The 27,193-nt window shown below is 41.6% G+C and overlaps 1 protein-coding gene and 1 long non-coding RNA gene across 4 annotated transcripts in view; one reads left to right on the top strand and one right to left on the bottom strand.

The window, feature by feature from the left end:
* Nucleotides 1–10,212: 10,212 nt before the first annotated feature.
* Nucleotides 10,213–27,193, bottom strand: part of LOC144718952 (vascular endothelial growth factor receptor 1-like) — a 46,617-nt gene continuing 29,636 nt past the window's right edge. Inside the window, exons 17-30 of the mRNA XM_078594589.1 lie at nt 26,927–27,062; nt 25,457–25,561; nt 24,345–24,458; nt 23,413–23,492; nt 21,586–22,144; nt 21,027–21,124; nt 20,111–20,233; nt 19,049–19,160; nt 18,142–18,241; nt 17,172–17,277; nt 16,148–16,284; nt 14,863–14,947; nt 14,009–14,073; nt 10,213–13,579 (exon numbers count right to left, since the gene is read on the bottom strand). Of these exons, the coding sequence (XP_078450715.1) occupies nt 13,456–13,579; nt 14,009–14,073; nt 14,863–14,947; nt 16,148–16,284; nt 17,172–17,277; nt 18,142–18,241; nt 19,049–19,160; nt 20,111–20,233; nt 21,027–21,124; nt 21,586–22,144; nt 23,413–23,492; nt 24,345–24,458; nt 25,457–25,561; nt 26,927–27,062 (1,944 nt within the window). The 3' untranslated portion in view covers nt 10,213–13,455. The remainder of the gene's footprint in view (nt 13,580–14,008; nt 14,074–14,862; nt 14,948–16,147; nt 16,285–17,171; nt 17,278–18,141; nt 18,242–19,048; nt 19,161–20,110; nt 20,234–21,026; nt 21,125–21,585; nt 22,145–23,412; nt 23,493–24,344; nt 24,459–25,456; nt 25,562–26,926; nt 27,063–27,193) is intronic.
* LOC144718953 (uncharacterized) lies at nt 10,633–23,329 on the top strand. Of its 3 annotated transcripts, none has more exons than XR_013585508.1 (4): nt 10,633–10,722; nt 17,193–18,227; nt 19,311–19,495; nt 21,592–23,329. It is a non-coding gene; the product is annotated as an uncharacterized LOC144718953 (long non-coding RNA). The 3 variants fall into 3 exon arrangements; XR_013585507.1 differs by having other exon boundaries at nt 10,634–10,722; nt 17,138–18,227; XR_013585509.1 differs by having other exon boundaries at nt 10,634–10,722; nt 17,138–18,227; nt 21,042–23,329.

Genomic DNA, 27,193 nt, shown 5'->3' with positions numbered 1-27,193 from the left:
GTTTGTGTGTCTCTCTCCCCGTGGTTGCATGTATTTTTCCTCGGGTCCTTCGGATTTACCATCCACATGTAGAATCAACATGCGTTTAGAGTATTTGGCTGATATAAATTTCCACATGATAAGCCACTTCGTTGAGCTATTCATTGTTTGTGGTCAGGTCGCTTCTGAAAAAGAGCTACATAGCTCAGTGGGCCTTACCTGGTAACATAATAAACATATCGTAATTGCCGGCAAATTGTTATACTTGAATTGTAAATGTTATGGGTTGACTGTCCAACACACCGGTGTGCTGATCCAGTAACAAATGAGCATGCTATATTTAATTGACAAACCTTACTAATTGGCTGTGCCAGGTGGTGGCGGGTTTAAAGACACATTTATATTTACGCCATCTCACCCAAAAACCTCGGATGGATAATATTGGTCGCGAAAGCTTACATGTTACATAGAAATGTACTTGAACCACAGAAATTCCGCCGTTCAATGGAGTGCTCCACGGCAATGAATATATACAACTTTTCCCGAGCAGGGAATCTCCTGGTGAGTTTGATAGGCTACCACTGAGAAATCCATCAGGTCCGTAAAATCCTACTTTGGGTATATTTGGACCTGGAAGGTAAACGGAACGAAATACATTAACTATTAACCTGAGGTAATAACAGTTGTATTTTTCATAGTTTGTAAATCTTAAAAAAAAAACTCAACCAAAATTAAAATGTCTCCACCTAGGAGCAATATAAAAGCAGTATATCCGAGTCCAAATTAATTTAGCAGAAGATCTTCTTGCATGAAACCCCTGCAGCACACACAGCTTATGAAGTACAGGCACTGTTTATTGGAGAATGCGTTTTCCAAGAATTGCGTACATTTACTATCCCAAGGTCAGGACTATTGATGCCCACCACACTTGGTTTCCTTCCACGAGATCCCGTAGTTGTAAAGTCGATGCCCAAATTTTAAAATCTGCTTTTACAGTCGTCCACAATCTATATTTAGGTATTCGCCTGATAACCTGCCCTCCTCCATCTTATATACTCGCCTAACCTATCACAACCTTGTTTTTCTGGTGACATCTACAACACTATGCAAAAATGTCCTCATAAACTTCAAAGTTGCTTACCATACCCTTAAAACATCCTTCCATGTGCGCCTTGACATCAAGATGATGATGTACATATGGACATGTTCTTCTTGCTAAACGTGTAGGCGTGTAAGACGTATCAATTCACCAATTAATATCCATCCTGTCAGCTAATGTTATTTCAATCAAATGTGTAAGCATTAGCGGGTTTTTTCTATACGTTGCGAGTAACGGATTTGTGTGACCCCTGCAGCCACAGTGTTAAAAGTGATACATTCTTGAATCAAATCATGACAATTCATTAAACTGCCTCACCCCGGCTCGTGCCGCATTGTTTCCTTATCCAGTATGGCCCCACGGGCAGTCATATTTTGTTTTTGGGGTCATCTATCGAGCCAGTGGCATCTTACATGCAGCGTGCCAAAAACTCAGCACAGACTCCCAGAGTAAAGAGAGCAGGCAACGTGTGGAAAGATATCAGAAGCACAGTTGAGGTTGGTCGGCTATCCACAATTCACTGACCGGTAGTGTAGAGACTACAATCCTGTTAACTAGAGCACCATATTGTCTCGGTTTAGGATTGTGAGGGGCCACATGACTCGCATTATCACCTCGTCTTGATGGATGTAGAAGAGGACAACCTATGGGCAGGTTTGAAACACAGCAGGGCCCTACTATCAGAACGGAACAACATCATCAACATCATCTGGTGCAAACCCCTCGGGGTCGTAGTGGTCCCCACGATGGTTCACCGCCGTGCTAAATGCAGGCCAAGGTCATTGTGGTGAAGATCATCCTCAATTGCGTGTGTTCCTATCAACCGGAGCATACCCCGGAGTCGTCTCCAATCCTGCGGTGGGCCGTCGATAATCGTGTGGAGGGCTCTGGTGTGATCAGCTGAAGCGTTCGCCCGGGCAATGTGTCCGAAGAACCTAAATCTTCTGGCAATGTCAGACACTGATGGGCACCCTGTGCGAAGGCAGACCTCGGCGTTAGTGACGAAGTGAATGCGGAGAATTTATCACAGGCACCACTGGTTGCAGGCGTCCAGCTTTGGGCTCAGTGACACTTATTGACCACGTCTCTGAAAAATACAGTAGTACGGGAAGGATAACACATTCCTGCGGAGGGAGCTGGTAGGAACGTTGGGTTGCTCGGTCAATGGCCAGGGTCAACGGCGGCGTGGTGTATTCCGCAAATATGGCCGACTGTGAGGGCGGGCACAAGCCGGCGGGAGTAGGTTAAACGTTGAGTTTTATGAGGGCACCACGGGGTGACCAGCCCCTCCCCACCCAGCTCCACCCCTCCCACCCCCCAACCAGCCCCACCCTCCCCACCCAGCCCCTCCCCACCCTCCCCTCCCCACCCAGCCCCTCCCTCCCCACCCAGCCCCTCCCTGCACGACGGACGGACGGACACAATAATCCCCTGTGGGCTGGTGTAACCAGGAGGTTCCTACCAGTATAACAACATTGTTGTCGGCTCTCTGTTGGCTGTTGTAATGCTGAAGCACTATATGTGTTTGTCGAGCTGTTTCATACATTCGCGTGTAATTGAGATTCTCCTTTTAATTTCTGCCTCGCTGGTTCAGTATGTTGAAAATGAATACGGAGATATTTGTACGATGTGTTTTTCATGCAAAAAATTTGGCCAAAATGTACGAAATATCCCACCAACTGTCGGCCACCCTCATTTTAAGCTCATCGATTAAAATAATAACTAGTCCATCTTCAAACTTTGTTGACAGGTGTCGAAGCTGTAGATAGGCTCATGGTAATATTCTGGAAAGTAGACGTAAGTTTGCTGTTGGTTTAGTGTTGACCCTGCAACAACAGCCTTTTGATTTTTTGTGATTTTATTTTGAATTCATTATTTTCTTTTAGAATAAACATTGCCTTTGAATTTTTATCTTCTGTAAAAAGTACATTAATAAAAAACGTCGACGTGTTCACTCCAATCTTTCAGTCTACTTCGATGTTTTCATTACAAACATTGAAAGTTCGATTTATCGATGTTTTTTTCTCATGTCCCATCAGTAATTCCGAGTCCCATTCGGATTCCTCTCCCACTCGGTTCACGCGAACCTCACCCGCTGACATGAGCGTACAACCAGTGGCCTGCTTGTGAGTTGGCCTAGCCACCTAACTGTGTGTTTTTTTTATGAGATTGCTATAATTAATTTTGACAAACTCAACACTTGGCACGACATGGCAATGTAGAGCCCATACCGGAAATAGTTCAACTGTTTGAGATTAAATTTTGATTTAAAGCTTTCGTGACTGCAGGGATTCATATTCTTGGTTCTTTCGGTAAAGTCACGTAGAAGGGAAATAATAATATATAACGTTTTTATATTAATATTATTTTATTATTTCCCTTCTACGTGACTTTACCGAAAGAACCAAGAATATGTTTGAGATTAGTGCAATGGCCTTTAGGCTACGTGATAATTTTTTTAGAAAATTTTGTCTCCAAACCTTCTTGGGTAGAGATAACGGCTGATCAACTAACATCACGGATTGAATTTAGTCACTCGTTTCGTAGGTATATAGAGTATAGAAAATAATATGCAGTGTATCTACTTGTTTTCGGAAACTGATTCATCCTCAATATGCATGTAATTGGTATGTTCAGGGAACACACTTTTCAGTCGGCTGTTTGGCTGTGCTGGCATCGCTTCTATCGTCGACTGCAGTGACGTGGTATACAGATCTGCTCCAAGGACAACATGAGATTGTCGAGGCTGTAGACTGTTCTCCATTTCACGTTGTTCTGTTGTAAATAATAACAATTGAAATTTATGAAGTGCCCTTAAACAATCGTTCTCACGATTGTGTAAAGGCATCAAAAGGCGGAAATATTTAACGTCAACGAAGGAAAGAAGAAGTGAGAAAGATGTTTGAAAAGAACTAAAGAGAGAACGCCATTTTAAACAGATATGTTTTTAGTCGAGATTTGAATCTTGATTTGATTCTCGACTAAAAATGAGAACCACTAAACTACTATTTGTATTGAAAAACTAGCCAACTTCCACTCAATATGGGAATATAACAACTGGTCGAAGTAGTTATTTTTTTTTATAAACGATTACTAAGAAATTATAAATAATTGTGGTTTATTCTTTTCACATTTAAACTCATAAAATATAATGATTGCCTCAACATTTCTCACGGTTTATCCCAAGAATACATACAACATATGGAGAGTGTTCCCAATGCAACGACACACCTTGCACATGGAACAATATGGCATCTTTCTTGCATTTAAAAATTGAGGCACACCGAAAGAACATTGGAAAGGACATTGGACTCCTTGCTTGGACAATAAGGATGCAATTGTTTATGAACCATACTCTATGCCTAATACTGTAGGAGTATGTTGCTTGAAATGCGATGACAATATGTAAACTTGTGATGTTGTTCATCCATTGACCATGCATGATGTTGCTTTGTGTCCTTTTTCTGTACAGAATTATGTTGCGTTTGTGATCCAGGTCTCCTTGGAAATAGAGACTTTGAGTCTCAACGGCTGCTTACCTGGATTTAAATAGATAGTAACTATAGACTTAGTATGGATAGTCAACAATCAGAAACAACATTTGCGGTTCTTTAGTGTAGTTTCAGCATGCTCGTATGGTGACTTATATTGTACAAAAATAGTTTGGAAACATGTACTTTCTACGGAAATTTTTTAAGTACATTTGGGATGGAAATTCCCAGTTTACAAAAAAAAACACCCCCTGCCGTAACGAGAGAAGATTATTTTCCAAAATGGTGACTAAGCCTTGTTGGAAAATCCGCGGTGTGCTGCGTTTATAAACATATTAAAATTCCCAAACAAGCAACCGTTTCGAGACATTTTAGGATCGAGGTCACGATATGAATACTATTAAATGGATCTGGCTGAATAGTGGATGAACAATCAAAGCTAAAGATGCCAATCTGTTTGGAGTCGGTTGTCTTAGTATACTGCATTGTACTTTTTATGTCCAATAAATTAGATTCACTAGAATAATAGTAAGTAAGAGGGTTTGCTTAATTACTGAGAGGAGGGTATTGTATTATTCTCAGGTTATGTTACAGAGTGACATTTCTAACGAAACAAAGCAATCTTGTACTCTTCTTGACGTCACCGAGTCTCATCTGCAAAGTTGTGGCTTAATAAATGCATTACATAGCAGGCTTTAATTTTATAGGCCCGAGTATTACCACCCACGTCTGATTCTTTGATGTAATTTATAACTCAAAGGCGCTCTATAAATAAACATAAGATAAAAATGACTCCATTTTCAACCCTCAAGTCAATTTGGGGTTGCGATTTGATTCAAGCATCAAAGTGAGAGGAAAATCTAATCGTTTACTTTTTGTCCCATTTTTGCCACCTCGATTGGATGTTGTTTTTTGTCTCATTTGTACAGTTTTGCTCGTTCCATTAGCCTACAAAGTAGCATTGCAAATCATTTGTATAATGTGTTCATACATTATCATGTTATCGGTTCAATGTATGTACTCCGGAGCATATCTATATACGCACTTGTCAATGCGCATATTACAAAGGATTGTAAGCACGTTCACAAATAGTGTATAATGAATATAGTCTGTAATTTGGTATGATTAGTATAACGAGCTCAATATGTAGTGAATTGCACTTATCGGCTGTCATTCTTCTGCTAAATTAGTCCAATGCAAATGTGTTTAACCAAACAGTTCTGGGCGAAGTTCCCCTTGCCCTCAGCTCCCAGGTGTTGGACCCAACGTCCAGGCAGCGTTTGGGCTGAACAGATAACTTGGCCAAGGTCACAATAACAGTATTGGGAAGTATGCATGATCTGTATACGTGTGCACGCTGACCATAATGTCGGCTTTTGTATGTACGGAACATAAACGAAATAAAAACAAAATCTACGCGAGTTCCCAACCCTCAAACAGGTGGTGCTTTGCTCCCGTTAACAGCACCGAACAATGTATTGGAATTTTCGATTTAAAGCTTCTTTCGTGACTGCAGGGATTCATCTTCTTGGTTCTTTCGGTAAAGTCACGTAGAAGGGAAATAACAAAATAATAAAAATAAAACATAATAAAATAATTCTCACGACGTTTCGGCCACAATACAAGCAGCCGTCCTCAGTCGGAAAGACAGCGTCTGTTTCAGACGCTGTCTTTCCGACAGCCCTGTTCTTCACCTGAGGACGGCTGCTTGCGTTGTGGCCGAAACGTCGTGAGAATTATTTTATTATGTTTGATTTTTATTATTTTATTACTTCCCTTCTACGTGACTTTACCGAAAGAACCAAGAAAATGTATTGGAACTTCTACATTTCGACGTCGATAACAAGTCAATCCATATAGTCCGTGTGCTAGAGCAGACATAGGTACCACTTAAGGTAGATCTTTATTAACCCATTTATTTTACGGCTAATAAGAGTGAACTATTTTTTATAACCCACGCATTTCAAATGGTTATCACATAATTCATTGTTATTGGCCACATAAAGAAGTTGGAATTACTTATGTTATGCCACTTCAGGTGGTATCAAGAAGTTAAATATCTGGTGGCTAGATGTGTTCACAATCTGACATCTTTGACGGCTGTGAATTCACAATGGCACCAGTCAGCTTGAAATTCACCTTTTGCAACCTTTAGCTAGTGGCAAAAATTGCACTTCTCCCTCACGACCAGTTGTTTTTAGAAAGGACATGCTGAACACAACAGTGACATCCATACACTTAATGAGGCTTTTGTCAGTGTAAACTCTAACTGAGGTCAGGCCAGGTTACCAGGTTGTTTGTTGAGTTCCAACTCAAATTGTGTCACTTTTAATTTTACGAATGTTTTGATATCACATCTGCACTCGCCTGAACCGTTGTTTTTAACTGCACTGTTTATCTACTTTTGTGATGTATTTGCCAGCTACTATGAATAAATGTAAAAAAAAACACGAGTATGTGTGTATATATATGCCTGGGTTAAATTAGAGAACTTTGTTGTGACACTGGGAGTCTGTTGTTAATAATTAATGTATTGCTTAAGGCCACAACTTCTGCTTTTATAAGCAGGTGGTGTGATGGAATCTTTTAAATATTTAATTGCTCTTGGTTTAGAAAGACAAGATGGAATGGCAGACAGAGAGACCCTGGAAAACAGAATGAGATAGACAGAGACAAAGAGAGAAACAGAAAAGCATATATGAGTGGAAACATTACTCCTACTAAATAACGGGACAATATTCAACACAAAAAGCAAGATTGTATCCAATTGTCATTTGGCATTAATGTGCAGAATTGTGGTTCAAGGCATTTCTAAGCAAGAAGTCCTTGCTTAAACAAATGCTGCTTTATGACAATTGGCTGGAAGACCAGTCGGCTAATGGACTAAAATATATAATTAATAATAATCTATGACTTGAATTTTCCGGCTGGCTGCTGGCTGGGCTCCTCTCTACCCTATCATGACGAGTTGAGTTAACTGGCTAAACATTTAATTGAAATGGCGGAAGAAGTTCGGAAGACATTTAATAACAGCGAAACTGAAAAGGTGGGAGTAATGAACAGTGAAGACTGGCTCGGTTGATAAAAATTGCCTAAACCTTTACATGTGTGCTCCTATTATGCAATTATTTTGCCAGTTTATTCTTTAAATCCTGGAGAATAAAAAAAAAACTCCACAATACCTAAAAAGCAGATTACTTATAATGCTCCAAGTATAGGATTGTGAGAAGAGTATGGACATGACAGCTGTCTTTTATTTTCCATTACAGAGCAACGGGTTCTCTCCTAGTATTTAAAGGTATGTATTCTAAGGGTAAAAACAACAGCACACGAGTCAGGTCCAAGAGAATTGACCTCGGAGATTGAGACAAGTGGTGGACACTAACACATTCCTGCGGAGGGAGCTGGTAGGAACGTTGGGTTGCTCGGTCAATGGCCAGGGCCAACGGCGGCGTGGTGTATTCCGCAAATATGGCCGACTGTGAGGGCGGGCACAAGCCGGCGTGAGTAGGTTAAACGTTGAGTTTTATAAGGGCACCACGGGGTGACCAGCCCCTCCCCTCCCCACCCAGCCCCACCCCTCCAACCCAGCCCCACCCTCCCCACCCAGCCCCTCCCCATTCTTCCCACCCAGCCCCTCCCTCCCCACCCAGCCCCTCCCCACCCTCCCCTCTCCACCCAGCCCCACCCCTCCCATATTTGGATGCACGACGGACGGACGGACACAATGATCCCCTGTGGGCTGGTGGAACCAGGAGGTTCTTACCAGTATTAACCTAGCTCTCTACTGACTGTTGGGTTGGTATGAGAGAAGGGATATACTCTGTTGCTATTGACAGAGAGGAAGAGAATCAGAGTGTGAGAAATAACAGGGGAGAAATCATGGGGAGAGCCTTAGAAACAGAAGGCATTCGATTTGCAAGAATGAAGGAGAAAGGCGAGAGACGGTGAGTGGGACAGAGATAAATCATAGGCAAGTGAAGGGAGAAACAGATAAAGTGACAGAGTTGGGGATGCTACTGCTCATAGAGGGAGAAATACTGCCACTGACAGGCAGGAAGAAAACGGAAAGTGATGGTGAAACTGCGCAGTCAATGTAAGCACACCTAGGCCTCGGCAAGGTAATGTAAAAGTTAAAAGGTAAAAACAACGAGCCTACCTTTACCCTACCTTTTACCCCTTACCCCATACAAATTACCCGATTACAGGGTAATTACTAGGGAACTACTACACATGAACAAGGTTTATAACGGTAAATGCTATAAGGTAGAGCGCTTTATTCATATAAAATACTCTCGATTATTCCAATTTTACGCGCTTTCTTTTAACTCACTCTGTCTGTTGTTGTTGTTGTCGTTATTGTTGTTGTTGTATCCTCTAATCTTGAAACTCAACTTTTACCCACTTTTTAATGTGGTACCGACTGCACACTTGGTATACTTAGGTCATACTGATGACAATACTATATTCTATCATTAAACATTTATATGTTTTTAAACATTCTTTTTTATGTTATGTTTCGGCTTAGGTCTAATTGTCCACGCTCAACTGACGTTGACTGTAATTGGCCACGGCCCCTTACGTTATGGCGAGCTTCAGGGTCACTTCCTGGAGTCGTGGATTTCTTTAATTACTAGTACATTTCATAAAAGCGTGTTTTTAATAAAGTTTGTTTTAATATTAGTTATTAAATGTAGGCCACGGACTGCGCCACGGAGCTTCTAGCGGTAAACAAGGTACCGTATTTACCGGGTAATACTTCGCGCTACCTTTACCCTACCGGGTAATTCTTCCGAGCTACCTTTACCCTACCCTTTACCTTACCCCTTGGCATGTCGACATCTTTACCCTTTTACCCGGTAAAAAGGGTAAATTACCTTACCTTGCCGAGGCATAAGCACATCCTACCGAGAGGTAGAGAGAGCTCATGCACTGCTGATGCATTTCTTTACAATGCAAGAGCCATTGAGATGTATTATCCACTTTTTCAAGGTGAACCAGTGCCATTGTTGGTTTGTCAGGATATTGTTATTGTTGAGCCAGTATTGTGGTGACACATGCCTGTAATTGGCACTCAGGAACTGAGGTTTGCGGAACACGCAGTGATACTTTTATAAATAATTCCATACAATAGAGGAAATGGCAAAACATTTTGAGCAGGGCGCTTGAGAATGAGTTGAGGATTTTCTGTAAAGAACTATGAATAGTTATAAATCGTCAGTAAATTATTTCGAATGTATGTGGCCTACGCTCGTGAATGTCACCAGGGTTCAAATACAAGTTGTAACAAGTGGTGCAATTTTAATAACTAACGGAATAATTGAGAGTGGAATGTTGTTTAAAATAGCAATTTTATTTTGAAAGAGAATATTTTGGTCATGATTGTATTTCGGTTTTTTTTTTTGCAATTTATCTTTTTTAACCTTTCAACGGTATTCATATTCTTGGTTCTTTCGGTAAAGTCACATGACTTTACCGAAAGAACCAAGAAGATGAATCCATGCAGTCACGAAAGCTTTAAATCGAAATTTCAACGGTATTGTTTGTCAGTGTTTCCCTAGATCCGCCTCTCAGAAGACACATTGTTTCACGAACCCTCTTGTCAAGTCGAAGAATTAGTTTGCAAATCATCCACTTCCAAACGTGTTTTTCTTTACAACTTTAATATATTTTTTTAAGTGTTTCACAGTGTGTCAAAGGCCTACACTCAGATAAAACAAATATCTCTGTATTATATATAAAAATATATCAACTACTGATGAACAACATGTAACATAAGTAAATAGTTTGCATACAAAACTGAATTTGGTAATCATTTGTTGGTCATTTATGTAACCAGATGAGAGTCCAAAGAGATTGTAAGTGAGAATTGGAAAACAGTTCAGGAGAACCCCAGCGAGTCGGAGTTTGGCTCGCAAAATTTTGCACTTCGCCAGACCAATGCCGAGGTTTTAATATAAATCAGCCTCCGACGCCACCTGCAGTACAAATAGGTGGTCGTGGATTTTGTTGCTGTACATATCTCCCCATTGGCCAGTCTCTCTATAACTCTCGTCTCTTGCTTTCTTTCACTCCGTCTATCTCTTTCTTTCTCTCACTCCATTTTTGTATTGATTGTTTCAAATTCTCGGAGGATATTGGCACAACTCAAATGTAAGTACTCTGCAGCACAATACACTATAGCTACAGTGCTGACTTATTTTTTTGTTTTTTATTTTTTATATCTAGCATTAAAAACACAATTGTATTAAGCATTCATGTTTAGATATAGTGTATAGGTTATACAATTGTTTAGGTATTATATGTATATATTATTTTGATGTTCATTGTATTTGCAGCTAGTCGGATTTTTCAGCAAGCCTGATTCGGACTCGCCCTCCGCTAACCAGGGTTTCACTAGTTCCCTAGGTACAGTTATTACGCAAGTTACTATAAATGTAATTTTTAAATATGAAAATGCAGTCACAGTCCTGGTGGCTTAGTATCTCAACATGGCCTTTATGGTCCTAACAGTGAAACCCAATTCCAAAGGCCTGAACCCCAGGTCTTCAGATGTGTTTAATTTGTCCCTTATCATGGGCATTGTGAGCCCTCTGAGAAAGACACCCACCCCAGAATTTGAATTCAGGTTCATGAAGGAGTGCTGATGCAGTGCCCCAACATGGCCATTGCGAGCCTCCTGAGAGAGGATCCTTATCCATAATTGGTTTGGTGGATACCAACTGAAGTCAGCTGTTACAGTCATTGATAGTTTTTGACACAAAATCATCGTTTTCCCTATATAAAAATACAATTGCTATGCGAAATTAAAATATTAAATCCATGTTTGCCACTGATGGAAATACATATATCTAGATAATCTGTTTCATGATATACCATATATGCAGTTTCTATGTTTTCTGTTAAAGGTCAGAATTTACTTCTCCAATTGACGATGGTCATACAAAGCTTGTAAATGTTAGTGGTGATGCCAATGGTGTTATGACTTGCAGACTTGAGCTCATGATGATTTTGGAGATGGCAGCACATTAACCTACCATGGCCCCAAGATTTGAACTCAAAATCACAGCCATGCTTTGACATAGACGCTCAGTGTTGACCTCATTGTAGCTGGCTCATCGGCTCCACGCTTTACCCCAAGCCTCTTAGAGGTGCTCACTAATCGCCACGGTACAGCCATTATTGAGATTCTTTTTATGATGAGGATATCTTTGTAAACACTGGAGTACTAGAGGATGGTAATGGTGGTGATGATGTTAACTCTGGGGTCCTTCTCGAGTGATTGTAACACTTAATGGTGATTTTAAGGTGGGTTTGCTCTTATTTATAGAAACGTATGCACTATATCACGATGGATTGCTTTACATCTCTAATTAGATTGGTTTATTACTTGGTTCCTCACTAGTCTATGCCTACAAGGCACCTTTGGGCACTCTGCTACAACATTTAGGCTTATCGAATTGTTATGCTGATGACACCCAAATTTACATCCGGTTAGGCTTTAACTCTGCAATGCCAGTTTCTGAATTGTCTACAACATTAGAATTAGTGAAATCTTGGTTGCAGCCACATTTTATTTGAATAAATTCCAACAAAACTATGGACATATTGGATCCCTTCTGCAAATACATAAAAATTGGTTTGCCACGTTTGTAAATAGGTGGTCACGATGTCTGCCCATCACAGGTCAGAAATCTTGTTTTTCAGTTTGACCAGTCTCTGTCCTTTGATGCACATGTATCTAGGGTGATTAGAACTTCGTTATTCCACCTTAGAAATACTACCCAGCCACGTCATTTCCTGACCCTATGACTTTAAGAGAGACTGGTTCATGCGTTTGTGTTCGCCCGACTTGATTACTGCAACGCATTACTATTCGAGATTCCAAGTAAGGCAGACCCCACCTTGTTCAGAGAGTCCTTACGCGCACACCATGTCATGGGCACATCTCACCTGCTCTCTTGTCTTTGTATTGCCTACCATGCAACTATCAAGTGGATTATAAAATCCTGCTGCTGACATACAAGGCTCTCAATGGCTTAGCCCCACAATATTTGCAGGAACTAATCTATTTTTACACTTCAACGAGGTCCCTGAGATTTTCGAATTGCCTTATTCTAAATGCTCCTAGGTCAAGGCTCATTTCCTGGGGTCATCGCCTTCTACCAGTGCAGCTCTCAGACTATGCTTGGACTTTGGTGAAAAGACAGAGTCGTTAGAGTTATTTAAGTCTGTCTTGAAAACCCACCTCTTTTAACTGGCCTTTAGCCCGAGCTCTGGCCATTTACGCTAATTTTGTTTATGCCCTCCTTTCCATAATGGGACATTGGGATCTAAGGTTTAAATGCGCCTAACAGATGTAACATTAATTATGATAACTATGGTGGAAATCAAGAGAATATGTTGCATTAAATAACATGATAACCATTTAAATGATCGTCAATATGATGATGGTGGTTGTGATAGTATTTATTTAACAACTGATATTATTTTCTAGATGAAGAAATCATAGGCTATGATGTAATTACAATGATGATGATATCTCAACAGGGATGATGACAAGAATGTATATGATTTTACTGCATTGATGTTACAATGATGATGATGATATGCCAATGATCATGGAATATGGCAAACATGATCATGACACGTAATGGAACAGTTGACAATTCTCATTTCTGATATTGAATAACAGTGGTGGTGATGCTGATTGCATATAGCCTGTAGCAATGTTAAGGAACAAAGTGACGAATTGCACCAACACAAGAAGCCGTTATGTGACAGGCACCAGTCACATGCCATGATCAGGATGCTTTTCAGATTACAGTGTTCGAGTGATGTGAGTCACGTGATGCCAGGCAAATGACATTAGTCACGAGACGTAGGTCACATGACGGCCACGTAGAGTGGAGCGGATGGACTCCCAGCTGTTCCAACGGGGTCCCCAGCTCCCGATGGTGCGGATGAGGATGACACATGCAGGCCTTGAGCGGACTCGCACAGCCCTGGCCTGAACCACACAATCAGAATCATCAACAAATCATAATAATTAAATAGCAGAATCATCATGACATTCACATACGTAATTTGAATGTAATCTCATGAATAACATAATTTCAACTTCAACCGTACAGTGTCATGAGCATCAACATCATCAAGAATGATAACAAGTATTTAAAACAAATAGAATTCTCATCAGGCCCCGTGGTGTAAAATGCAGTCCCCAACCCTGGTTATCCACTCTATCTCTCTGGACTCTCTATGTGCCATAAAGGGCCGTAGCCTGAAACTTCAGTATTATAGTTTTTCTTTTAACGCCATAGTGTCATTGACGAATGTGTTGAGTTTATTGCCAAATTTAGAATACTCATGAAATCAAATGCCAGGCACCCTTTCCAAGTGACCTCCCAGCAGTGGGTGCAGGGGACCAGGCTCTCACCGTGCGCACTGGGACCCCGCTTCCCCCGAGCTCCACCCCATGCCGTGGGGGGGAGTGGAACCACCCTGAGACACACATCATCACCAGGACCACCACCATCATCATTAAAAATATACATCTCTTGTGAACAACCAAATGCTATTTAAGGACCAGGTTTTCCATTATAGGCAGAATTGTTCATGAAAGGTCAGTGCTCGTATTTCTCGAACCCTAACCTAACCCAAACCGTCCGACCAAGTCTAGAGCAAGAGTCAAATCTCTCTAGGGCACGAGTCAAAACACGGAGCCAATCGACAGCAGGCTGGGTGCTATACGTTAACAAACTGTGCAACTTTGTGTTCAGCTGCTCATAACATTCGTTTTCGGACTGCTTCGGCATCATGAGAGCTGATTTTGACGCACCCTGCAATATTTTCTCAACGGGTTTGTGAATCGTGACAAAATAAATGAAATAAATAAATATTGCGAATATGTTTCTTTTTTTTATACCACACACCGGTGTAGCACCAATAATGTTCAAATACATTCAACCCACGTAATCACTGGCAGGTTTTTTAGAATCGTAATTTTTGGTGTTATCCAAAATTGTGCCATCAGTGTCACGAGGCAAAGAATCCATTGAGGAATTCTCACGATGACTTCTCCCAAAAAAATATTTGAAGTGGCCTTTTTAGCCACTTTCTCATACATTATTTCCAGAAATTATGGAAATAATGTATTTCCATAAAAGTCAACTATATATCTGCTTTCTAGCACTCTATAAAATCGTGAGGATTTACGTCAGCCAATCAGTCACGACCATCTTAAAATGTATTGTATGTAAATGTAAGAGAGAGTGCATGCATTGCACTCACCGTGCAAGGAGGGAAGTCAAAGGTCATGGTAAGGTCATCGAAATCCTGGGATGTCATGCACCCACCCACCTCCCCACCTTCAAAGCTACTCAATATAAAAACACGCAAACATCCACACACAAAGTTACCAATGAGGGAGTCCGACTTGTTAAAGTCACTAAACTTATAATTGATATTCTGTCGGAATGCTAACCCTAACTTTGGCCCTGTGGATCACATGGGCAGTTTTGTGGTCTAGCAGTAGGACGATTTCTTTACAGTTGATCTTTGCCAAGCATATCTTAATTTCTTGATGCATTTTTTATTTGAAGTTCCAGTTTCATGACTTTAGCCAGCCTTCCTTTTCCAAAAGGTATAATTCTGCCGAGATGAAAAGCCTTTCTTGTATCCCAGAGCAATCGGGGAGGGGGCAGGGGAGGGTCCGCATTTGAAGATGAAGTCCTTAAGGTCCTCCCCCCAATCCCTTGACAAGTGTCACATCCTCTTCAAAGTGTTGGGTGTCCAGTATTCACTTTCCATGGGTGAAAGCCACCAAATACGGACAATACTGAAGGCTAAGTAACGCACAATTAAACAGGTGAAGATCCAAGATATAAACTCGGAGTCAAGAAAGCAAATATTTCGGTATGGGAATCTCTCAGGTTCCTTGAGAGAGATGTATCGGCTGTTTCGAATGACATCCATGCCCAGGGTTCAACTAACCTGTATTATTCAATCAATGAGAATAGTTGTGTACGTAGGGGTGTACTCTGTAGTATTTTTATATAATTTCGTGGTTAAGGCCTGCGGCTGTGACCCATAGTCCAGCGAATTACCAAGGCAACGGGTTTTAGTTGTTCTGTCATGATGCACATCTGACCATACTGTAGAGTAATGTGGCTTAGTTGAAAGGCCATTAAAGGTGTAATAATACGGGTAGTTTACAGTTCTGGGGTGACAGGAGAGGTCAGGACATTTTCCCAAACTCTTGTCCTGGCAATCAACCATAATAAACCTTTCCATGTTCACTAATCTTCTCCATTTATATACAAAGTCATTACAAGCTGCACGTGATTGATAGTTGATAAGCACATAAAATGTCCTCACACACACAATTGGCGCCCTCTAAATTGTGAATCGGTTTTCTCTCCATGACATTGGGTGTGTTGACCAGTCATCAGGTGTGTGCATCATGAAACAGCTCAATCTGAAGTTGAACAGAGAAGGCCTTGCAAACATGGTGTGTTCCTAAGATTGTTGTCTGGGAAACCGTGGGTTTAGCGTTCGAGGCGAGGAGTCATCTCACCAAGAGGCAGGGAGGTTGTCATAGTTGAACTCAAAGGATGTGTCCCCTAGATTAGAGTTGGGAGAAATTGGCAGGGAGAGGACAGAATCCCCGCCCAGACTGGGCTGCACGCAGAGTGGGATGTAGTCTTTGCCCATCTGCACACACACACACGCACATACACGCAGACACAAATATTCTCTTGTAGCCTTCATAGACTTCGATTTAAAGCTTTCGTGACTGCAGGGATTAATCTTCTTGATTCTTTCGGTAAAGTCACGTAGAATTGAAATAATATTTTAATATGTTTTATTTTTATTATTTTATTATTTCCATTCTACGTGACTTTACCGAAAGAACCAAGAAGACCTTCATAGACTGTTGGTGCAAGTGCTATCAGAAAGCACCTATCAAGGTCGACACGGCACACGTTGAGGTGGTGTGGATAGTACCATGGCCAGCCGCATTTGTGTCCCCAGTACTGATGTTTACACCGCACCAGATACAATTTTTAAGGCCAAGTCGATCAAGGGGATGAAAATAATCAATTCTAGATATCACTCGCCACGAGTGTTAGCCGTGGCCAGGAATCAAACTCCGTGGTTTTGTCACACAATGTGCGAACTGCTGCATCACTGCTCTTTACAACAACACGTGTGCAAGCAACTACTTATTTAGGCGAGCATGGCACACAATTTCATAATGTGGCCAGCTAAACACCTACCTTAGGCTCCCCATTGCTCATGTTACAAGTTCATACCTCAGCTAGTGTCAATTCGTTCTGTCAAACCTAATCCTAGCCTTAAGTTGATTAAAAAAACTTCAAAAATAAGCCAACAATTGTCAATTTATGGATGGTTCAGTTAATGTGCAATTTTCACAATTGCCATAATGCTAACAATCGAGATTAGTGTCACCCTATTGTTCATTTGAGCAATGAGACACTGACATTAGACTGCCAGTGCGTTACCATATATCGGAGTGGTCTGTGCGTGTATTTGCTTTGTTTAGATGTGAAGGGGTTCAATTGTGATGCGCTGCTCACTCGCTGCACCCGCGTCTGCAGGAGGTCACCCAGCGCTGTCACGAGGTCGGAGAAGCCCGGCCGTTCCCGTGGGTCCGCGCGCCAGCAAGCTCGCATGATGTTATAGCTGCATCACCACCACCACCACCACCACAACATGAACACCAACATAACGATCCCATCAACATAGGTCAACATCCACACAAACATCACCCAACGTGGGCTGTTCCTTTGTTCGAATTTAGAGCATGTACCCCGTCAAGCACGTTATTATATCTTCATCACCACCATAACATCAACAAGACTACATTATAATCCATCACAACCAACCCATCAACATCAATAAAATTCAACATCGCCTACCATTGGTTATTCCACTCGTTCCATTTTATGCCATGTAGGCACACATTATGTCATGGCTACAATACATCTCCATATACACCATCACAACCCACGGCCACTATCACCATTAAAAATAACACCAGCATCAACATCACTCCAACTAACACCTATCATCACCTCTGTTCACGTGTCACTTGCAGAGTTGTTGGCTGTTCATGTGTGCACGTATATATTGGTGTGCATATTCCACATATGTGTTTGCATGCCATGTGTTTTCTAACAATAGTGCCGGGCACATTTTCAAGTGTAGTGATGAAAGTTTATTTACATTGGAAATTGGATTTTAAAAAATCCACTGCTACACTGCCATCTGCTGGTCACCTCGCAGCCCGTGTCCATAACACCGGGAGTCACAAGCAGACTCAAAATCCTGCTTAGCTCTGGTGCATTCAGGGTGATATGGTCATGATGTCGTTGGCCCTCTTCATGAAAAAATAGTCTGTTGACTGAAACACCAATCATTATATGCATGGTATGATTGTGGCCGATTCGAATTGTGTTGGTGCGCACGCGTGCTTGCTGTGTTGTGTGCGTTAATGTGCGTGTGTCTGTGAGCGTGTTCGTGTGTGTGTGTGCTCCTGCATCATACATGTCCTCATCCGCATGCTCCGGAGCCCTCATCCTCGACCCTTCCTTGAGTCGACGGCAGAACTCCTCATCAATCTGAACACCGGGGTATGGAGATGCTCCTGTGGACGAGAAGTAGTGCATATGCTCATTCATTCACTTGTTCACTCATAGTGACACATTCACCCACTTATTAGCTTATACGTGAAATATTCAAGTCACATTCATTCATTCATTGAAATGTATCCTGGACTGTCTAATGTCAGTGTTAAGCTTGGTGAATGAAAACTATTTTGTGTAGTTATTTATAATCTTTAGTATCATTAACAAAGCTTTTTACTCTTGTGGACTGGGACACAGATGCTATGTGAGCAACTACAAGATAAGTGGTGTGTTTGTTGGGCTTCATCTTCGTTTAACTCTGTTAGGCTAACCCAATCAATGTTTCCTGCTCATTTATATCTTCACTATTTTTAACTTTGCTGATATCCAGTATTCCCACGTTTATTCATTTAAATAACCCAAACACAGATTTAGCACTCGTTCACAAGCTCATTTAATCAGTTGAACTGCTCGGTCTACATATTAAATTGCTCATCATACTTTTAGTCTCACTTATTCACTCATGGCCATTATGAGCCCCATGAGTCCTATGACTTAAACGTAGGTAAGCAGGGGTGCTGGCTCTGACAACTCAGGTCAATAGAGACTCAAGAGTGCTGGCTGGCTCTGCATCCCTGATAAGGCATAGTACAAGTCCCACGAGATAAGATAGGGCATGGAAATGGATGACAGCTCCATAGAACACATAATTGGCTACAGCAAAGCAAATCTTTCATCCAGCAGTGGAAGGAAACAGCTGGTGATGATGTGGACAACGATACTAATGGTGGTGCTAATGGCGGTGAGGATAACACGAGACTCCTCACCAAGTGAGAAAATCTCCCAGCTGAGAATCCCAAAGGACCAGACGTCGCTCTGCACCGAGTAGATCTTGTCGAAGATAGCTTCTGGGGACATCCACTTCAATGGAAGTCGGGCCTTCACACACACACACGTGCACACATCTTCAGTGTCTAACTCCTGCACTGCGTCTATAGATATGGCTTCATTTGTACATATATATCAAGTTGAATTGTATTTTTTTTTGTTATGTAATTATTCCCAGAGATATGCATTTATATTTTTCAGAATGGTCCTCCTGTGGGATATTCCTTCCGATTGCATTAGCAGCGTGATATCACAAGACGAATACATTTTCATTGAAAACTCTCGCAGCTAGCGGTGCACCACCTTGCGTCAGAGGAAATTCCAGAAAGCAGACATCACGGAACTACTTCTGAAGTCACTTCACTGGGCCTCTTTGTCCACACTAGGTGCGTAGCTCGTATATTCTCTGCAAAGAGTGTTCATCGCATGAAAATGTAATGCAAAACAATCGTATGTCGCTTTAAAGCTTTCGTGACTGCAGGGATTCATCTTCTTGGTTCTTTCGGTAAAGTCACGTAGAATTTATTATTTCCATTCTACGTGACTTTACCGAAAGAACCAAGAAGATGAATCGTATGTCGGTTAACCGCTTCTGTGATTATTCACTTTCTGGGACACTGTCACGGCAAGATGTCTCCCTCGCCTGGTATGCAAGAGGTTGTTGGTTCAATCCCGACCCTGATGCCTGTTTATTTGGAGTTTGCATGTTCTCCCTGTGGTCATATAGATGTTTCTCCCATTCCTCCTGTTTTACCACTCCACATTTAGAAACATGCATTTAGATGTTTTAGCTGCCACATGATAAGCCACAATGATGAGCTGCCATGTGCGGCCAGGTCGCCTCTGAAAAAGAACTAATACCTTAGTGGGTTTCATCTGGTAAAAAAAAAACATTTTTAGTTTAGAGGGTGAACGAAAAAACTGTGCAGGTTACAAAGTCTAACATTATTATAATACGACTGAGCTGTAACTCTGATTGTCCAGCGCAAAAATAGACGTACGTCTCCCTTGCGGACGTAGTCAGGGTCCTTGCACACGTCCCTGGCGAGCCCGAAGTCGCAGATCTTCACCACACCGTTGTCGGCCAGCAGAACGTTACGTGCTGCCAGGTCCCTGTGGATGCACTGAGCACGTGGTACGGGACTTTGTTCAATGTATGTTTTATTCTCTCTTTCAAGCTTATTCACCGTCGTGAGACGAGATGCAAACATGTCCACTTGCAACACTTGCTGGGTAGTGCATCACACGGTGTTAGAAATAACAGCCCATGGAAAGTGATATCACAAGCCGACTACTTAAATTCCTTCAAGTTATCTCTTCGTATCAACACTCTATAGGGCACACATTCCCACTGATACGGAAATAAATGTTTATCACACCCTAGTAAAACTGATATTTTTAATTATAAGAACTGAAATAATCCTAATTAAATGAAAATCTAAATGTAACATTTATATTTACTGGAGACTATCAACTCTTGACACTTGATAACACGGTTTCATCACGGGCAGCTGAAACCTGGACCTCAGCGCTGCCAGTTCAGAGCTCTGACCCCTCATCCATCTGGCTATCTCTCAGTAATTTCTAATACGTGCATTTAGGTTCAGCATCTTGAGTTTAGGTTTCAAGATTCAGCCCCAGATGACTATTTTCATTATAATTATTTGAATAACTGACTCCACCAGACCACAATTAATTATCAGTGTCTAAATATCTATCTCTTGAAACCTGGATCTGGGAGACCAAGTTTACGAATCAGTGCTTCAAGACCTGATTTAACTGGATTAGGTTTCAAGGTCAGTGCCTAAAAAGTAAATGCTGCTCAGGGAGATGAAATTTCAGGACAAAAGAAGACCTTCTAATCTCTGGTCAATAACTCCACAATAAATGGTAATAACATCCAGGATTTCTATTTACCTTCCGTGATGTCAGGAACTCCATCCCTCGAGCCACCTGGAATGTGTACGCCAGGAGGTCTTCCATCGTCAGTGGCCTCACCTGCTCATCGTCTGAGTCTGGAAGCACACACATATGGCTCTTGTGAAAATTAGCCCGGCAGTTCTGACCGTTAAGATTGCTCACCACATAGCCACTTGTCGTGAAGTCAAGGGTTCAAATCGCCATTACAGCCATCTGTTAATTTCCACATGGATGTCATTAATCCGATTGGGCCGGCCACTGTAACACGGACATTAGAGACCATTTGGGATATTGTGTGGAAATAGTCTAAACGCCATCTGTGCAAAGTCAGGGTAATGAACACCAACTTCTGGGAAGCCAATGCAAGTCGTTCTGCACAGAGACTTGCACCTGCCATAAGAATGTGAAAATTCCACCACTTCCTCAGGATCGTCAACGGAGATGAGCGCTCAGCCAGGCTCATTAGAGCGTGGAGCCAAAATAGATTTGTTGACCGCTTCTATCCCAAACCCTTTTCGCATCCCACATCTCCCACCACACACACACACACTATCACCTTCAGCCTCCTCGTCCACATCGCACAGGCTCTTCTCTTCCACGAAACCGGAACTGGCTGAGCTTGCCGAGCTGGCCACACTGTGAAGCCGCTTCTTCTCCGCGTCGCCCGTGGGGCGGCCGACGAGCGACGGCAAGTTCCGCGGATCAGGGCCCCGCTCGCGCTTCCCCGTGCCACGCATCGCGTCGGGCGCAGCACCCGTCAAGGTGACGCGGCCACGGGAAGTTCCCTCTCCTCTCCACTCTGCCTGCTCCGATTCCTCCGATGAGGAGCCGCACCGACCCTGGAGTCGCGACCAGGCCTCCACACTGCGCGGCTGGGGAGGAGACGAGCGCATCCCGTCGTCGGAGTCTGCAGCGATGGCAGCCGGGGGCAAATCCACATAGCCTCCCGTCTCCTCACAAATGATGGAGCAGGCGTTCTTGTCGTGGCGACGATCGTGTGCTGCTTCAGGTCGTGCCGCTTTGCCAGAATCGTGGAGCTGAGCGCGGGATTCCCAGTCGGACTTCTCACTGCCGTTCCGCTTCCCATGTTTTGCGCGCTTGGGGCCAGTGTCACTCTGCGCCAGAAGAGTTCAGAGGTCATCATTTTGAGTCAGCGAAAATATAACGATTCGTCGATTCTGGACGCTTACAATGATTGTATCGAATCATGCATGTGAAAATCGCTAATTTAGAATATGTAAACATTTGTATGAATACGGTATGCTAATTTTACATTTAAGCTGATTTAGTAAAGAATACAAACCTAAACCACGTGCTGTTTTAATGCAACCTCCCCAATTTGACTTGTGTGTTCGTACCACATAGCCAGTGCAGTCCATCACTGATATCATATTAATTTAGTAATTGTGTATACTTGGATTAAACCACATGCAGCATAGGCACATACATATTAATCAACTGAAATTCTATGAATTGTGACGATTCACAGTCAAAATATATTTTAAGAATAAAAAAAATTGTTGGTCATTTTAACATCTCATTTACATGGCTTATCATTTTTATGTCTTATTTGTAATTCAAGTTGTCATTGGTTTGTGTGTTTGCATTTGTACTTGTGTTGATTTTTGCGTATTTAAATATGTGCTTGTGATGAGTTATATATTTATGTTTGTGTCAAAGCTTCAATTGGTTTTTGAATGGGTTTTATTCAACACAGGTTTAATGTGTTCATGCTTACATTTGTGTTGAAGTTATGTTTATTGTAGAATTTGTAATTACTATACCTGTATTTTGGTCTAATGTTAGAGTTACATTGAGGTGTGTTGCCATTGCTTGCATTCATATGAAGAGTTCCCCTGAAGCTGCAAGGTTGTTTTTGTTTGTCGTTCTTTAGCTTGTGGTAAGGTTTGTACTTCGTGATGTTTAAATGTCTCGTGATTTTTAAGTTTGTGTTCAGGGATCCGCCCGTGCTTTGTGTTCGTGTCTAATTCAAATGTGTGCTACGTTTATCTTTCGGGTTTGTGTTTAGGTGCAGTGATTTGTTCAACGCTGTGCTTCAGATCGTGTTTCCGGCGGCATTTATATTCACGTTCATGTTGCACATGAACATTTCTGATTAGAAGTGCATTTAAGGCTGTGATTCAAGGTCGATGAATCAAAGTTGCCATTGATTATATAAAAAGTATATATTAAAAACTTTACATGGATGATGATTATGATTAATGTTCCTTATTTTATCGCTTGATTGTCGTAAAGATATGTGATGCGATGTTAGCGATTAAACTGATGAGCTTCACGAGGGTTATGTTGATGATGGTGATGGTGATGATGACGGACACGTGGTAACGATGGTGACGGCGACAGTCGTGAGTGTGTTCATCACCTGAAACGAGTCCCTTCTGCCACGCAAGTATTCGGACAGGTTTCCGTGGCGGCAGTACTCGACTATAACCATAAGAGGGCCTGTAACCACCAATATCATTGTCATCTCACATTTATAACCATAGACACAATCAACAACATCAGCGATCATTTCACTAACCACAGCCGATTTTATCATTATTATCTTTCAAATATCTCCTACAAAAATATCATAACTATACTGCGTAAATGAATTGTATCACAATATTTGTTTCAATATATCTTACAATTCAGAATATATTTCAACGGGTAAGGCCGTTTGAGGGTGGAGGGAATGTGAAAATTAATTATGTACATACCAAAACGTAACCATGATGACAATACACGATTAAATCCATAAGCATATTCAACATGTGCACTGTGTTCATTGTAAAGTAGACAGTAAAAACCTGGTGATGGCATTCGTGAGATTGCGAGAACTACCTGTAATTGTCAAATATATAAAACAGGAATAATTTAATAAAAGGAGATACGTTAAACGATATAAAAACGGATGATAATGCCAAACAAGAGAGAGCATACACACGACTATGTAAAACTACTTGGAAAAGAATGGAATGAGACATCAGAGAACACAACACAGAAATAATCAAAGTTGCGTTCGCAAGCAGCTTCCAGCTAAACCTGAAACCTGAGTTCAAGACTTCTTTCAAGCGGGTTATTCATTGGGATGTTAATCAAATATGCGTGGATATAATCCACACATACGAATGGGTAACAACTAAAATCTCTGTGCAGATGGATATAAGGATCCACTGCAATCTCCCAACCACTTTGCCATCCGAAGATACAACACCTGGTATTTCCAGGCAGGCCCCCATCAAATAACTGCCGCTACATAATTATGGTTCCCAGACCACCCGTCGCGTTTGCACGGAGCTGTGTTGGAGTCACCTCCTGGACGAGTGCACGCTCCTAAGAGGTTGACCACATTGAGATGGTTTCCGATGTGGATGAGTATCTTGAGTTCAGTCATCAGGGCTTTGTGTTCACTTGCAGTTGCTCCACCTGCACACACCATGGGCGACACACCCAGTAACTTTAGAAATCTGTTTGAGACTCTTTGGTTCTTTCAGTAAAGTCACGTAGGTAGAAATAAAATAAAATAAATCACGACGTTTCGATCAGCAGTTGTCCTGCTGTATCAGTTCCGCTTGATGATGGTCGCTTGTGTTGCGATCAAAACGTCGTGATTTATTTTATTTATACCTACGTGACTTTACCGAAAGAACCAAAGAGTATGGATTCCTGCAGTCACGAAAGCTTCAAATCAAAATCTGTTTTAGTCAGAGGCTCTACTAATTATAATTATTATTGAGGTGTATAAAATTAGTCACTTGCGCCTCACCACTTCCATCCTAAAAAATGTCTGTGAAGTTTCACGAATTGAAGTCATGATTTTATTCAAGAGTGGATTATTGTTCATCTCGTTTTACCATTCCATGTTTGTTCGTCCCATCTCGACAGTTCAGTTTGCTGTATCACCCTATATGTAAGATTATATCGTTTGCATATGATTTAAATCAATCATTTAAAAAATGTATGCTCCTCATTAGACACATGTATTATAAGTGCATTGACCAAATTATATTGGAAGGATACATCGCTGCATGCCATGATACTATTACTTGTGTAAGGCCACAGAAGAGATTTTGAATTAAATTGGCAGAAAAGATCACATATTTTTGTTCTGTTTTTTTTTACATCAGCAGCTGATGGTGTTTTGGATTGATTTTATTTAATTAACATGCAGATTTCTATTTTACACTAGGATATTGGTGTCTGTTTAACACGTAGGCTTTCGAGACCAATATTCATAATACATGTTTTTTGGGTGAGATCGCGTAAATATAAAAGTGTCGTTAAACCCGCCACCACCCGACACGGCCAATTAGTAAGGTTTGTCACGTAAACAGAACATGCCAATTTGTTACTAGTACAGCACACCGGTGTGTTGGAGAGCAAATCCACAACATGTTGGTTTCTATAATCGTAACCTCACAGACCTTTTAGCATCTTGACAGCCACAGTCGTGCAGGTGGAGGACTTGTCAATCCCGAACGCTGAGGCTTCCACCACTCGGCCAAAAGCTCCGTGTCCCAGTGTCTTCCCTGCCATTCAATGCACGCATGTCCATGAAAAACCCACAATACTTAGATATGCACGTAGTCCACGAACCCAGACCAGATATTGAACTTGTCGGTACAAACTGAAGGTGGCATGATTTTCGTAGTTCAAATTTCTTGATGAGGCCAACAACAGCGAATAATGTAATCACCGATTTTAAATGAGTGGGATTATCAAACACTCCAGTCTGATTAGTCAAATAGATACATCGGTGCAACTAAAGTTCAGATATCTTAGGGGGTACCTGGTTCTTCTCTGGTTCACGGGCTAATATAGATGATTGCGAGAGAGCTGAAATTGTTACACAAATGTTATCGAGTATGCTTACAATTAGCAAAACTCTGAAATATCTACATTTTGGAATATGGGCCACACCAACATGTATTATTTTGGGAAAATAACTATAAAAATGTGTATATATGGAGCTAATAAAAAGTTTTTCTGGCATTGCCAGAGCTGACTGATATGATTCGGTATGAGTATTCTAGATCTGGTGGTAAATTTGCAGACCAGTGGATTTAAAGTAAATGCACTATAATACATTAAGTAATACAGTACATATTTAAACATAAATTATAATTTACAGGCATTTATCAATCCACTGCTAGATGATGGCCTCCCCATGCCATGCCGGTCCCTGGGGCTTATTTGACCATACTTCACCATGCAGGATGGTGAGAGGAACACACCCAGGAGGACGTCCACTGCAGAGATCGGTAGCAATTAAATCAGTTGATGTGCCGATGCTCGATAGATCGTTACAACAAAAGACCGTGAAATTGTGATGGCTTGAGAAGGGCTTCATCCGGCAGTGGATTCATCATAGCTGATGATGATGTGAGTTCAAACAGTTATCATGGAGTGAGAGCTGTTAGCACGGCACTCTAGAATCCCTGAATCCTGGGTTCCATTCCCACCCATGATCATAGGTGGCACATTGCATTTCAGCCATACCAGGGTCACCCCTAGACGGATACAGACGCAGTCGAGTGCCTAATTAATGTCACTTTCCGTTGGAAGTATTCTCAGGACATACATTATTGCACGTTGTAATGTTTTTATTTTTATTTTAAACAAAATAACAATACAATTTCAACTTGAATTCAGTTGAAATTCAGATTAGAATGTATTCCAATATGTCCGTTCAATTCCTAACGTAGACATGAAAATGTATAAAAATACACAATGTGCAGGCATAGTGATGAAGCTGATATCTTTAACTTGCTACAATTGCGAACTTGACTTAATAATGGATGTGCATCTTGAATTCAAATCAAGTATCTTGGAGGTGTTTACAGGACTATGACGATCGTCATGACAGAGAGAGGCCTGTGGTGTGTGCCACGTACCCATCTTGAGTCGGTCCCTCGGGAACTCCCACTTGCTGCCATCGTAACTGAGACGCGCACTCTGCTTCCCCGGGGACATCTCCCCAGGGTCCATGATGATGGACAGATACCCAGCCTTCATGTCTGTACCACGGGCCTGCGCCACGTCACCGCCGACATCAGGACACATCATTAGTACCATTACCCACGACATCAGCATCAGTATCATCGCCCACGGCCACATCATAAATACCATTATGCCCTCATCCTGCCCAAACCCACTCACTT

Source organism: Lampetra planeri, chromosome 5 (genome assembly GCF_965212315.1).
Source record: "Lampetra planeri chromosome 5, kcLamPlan1.2.h2, whole genome shotgun sequence".
Lineage (NCBI taxonomy): Eukaryota > Metazoa > Chordata > Hyperoartia > Petromyzontiformes > Petromyzontidae > Lampetra > Lampetra planeri.
Note: the sequence above shows the minus strand (reverse complement) of the source record. Positions and strands in the feature narration are given on the sequence as shown.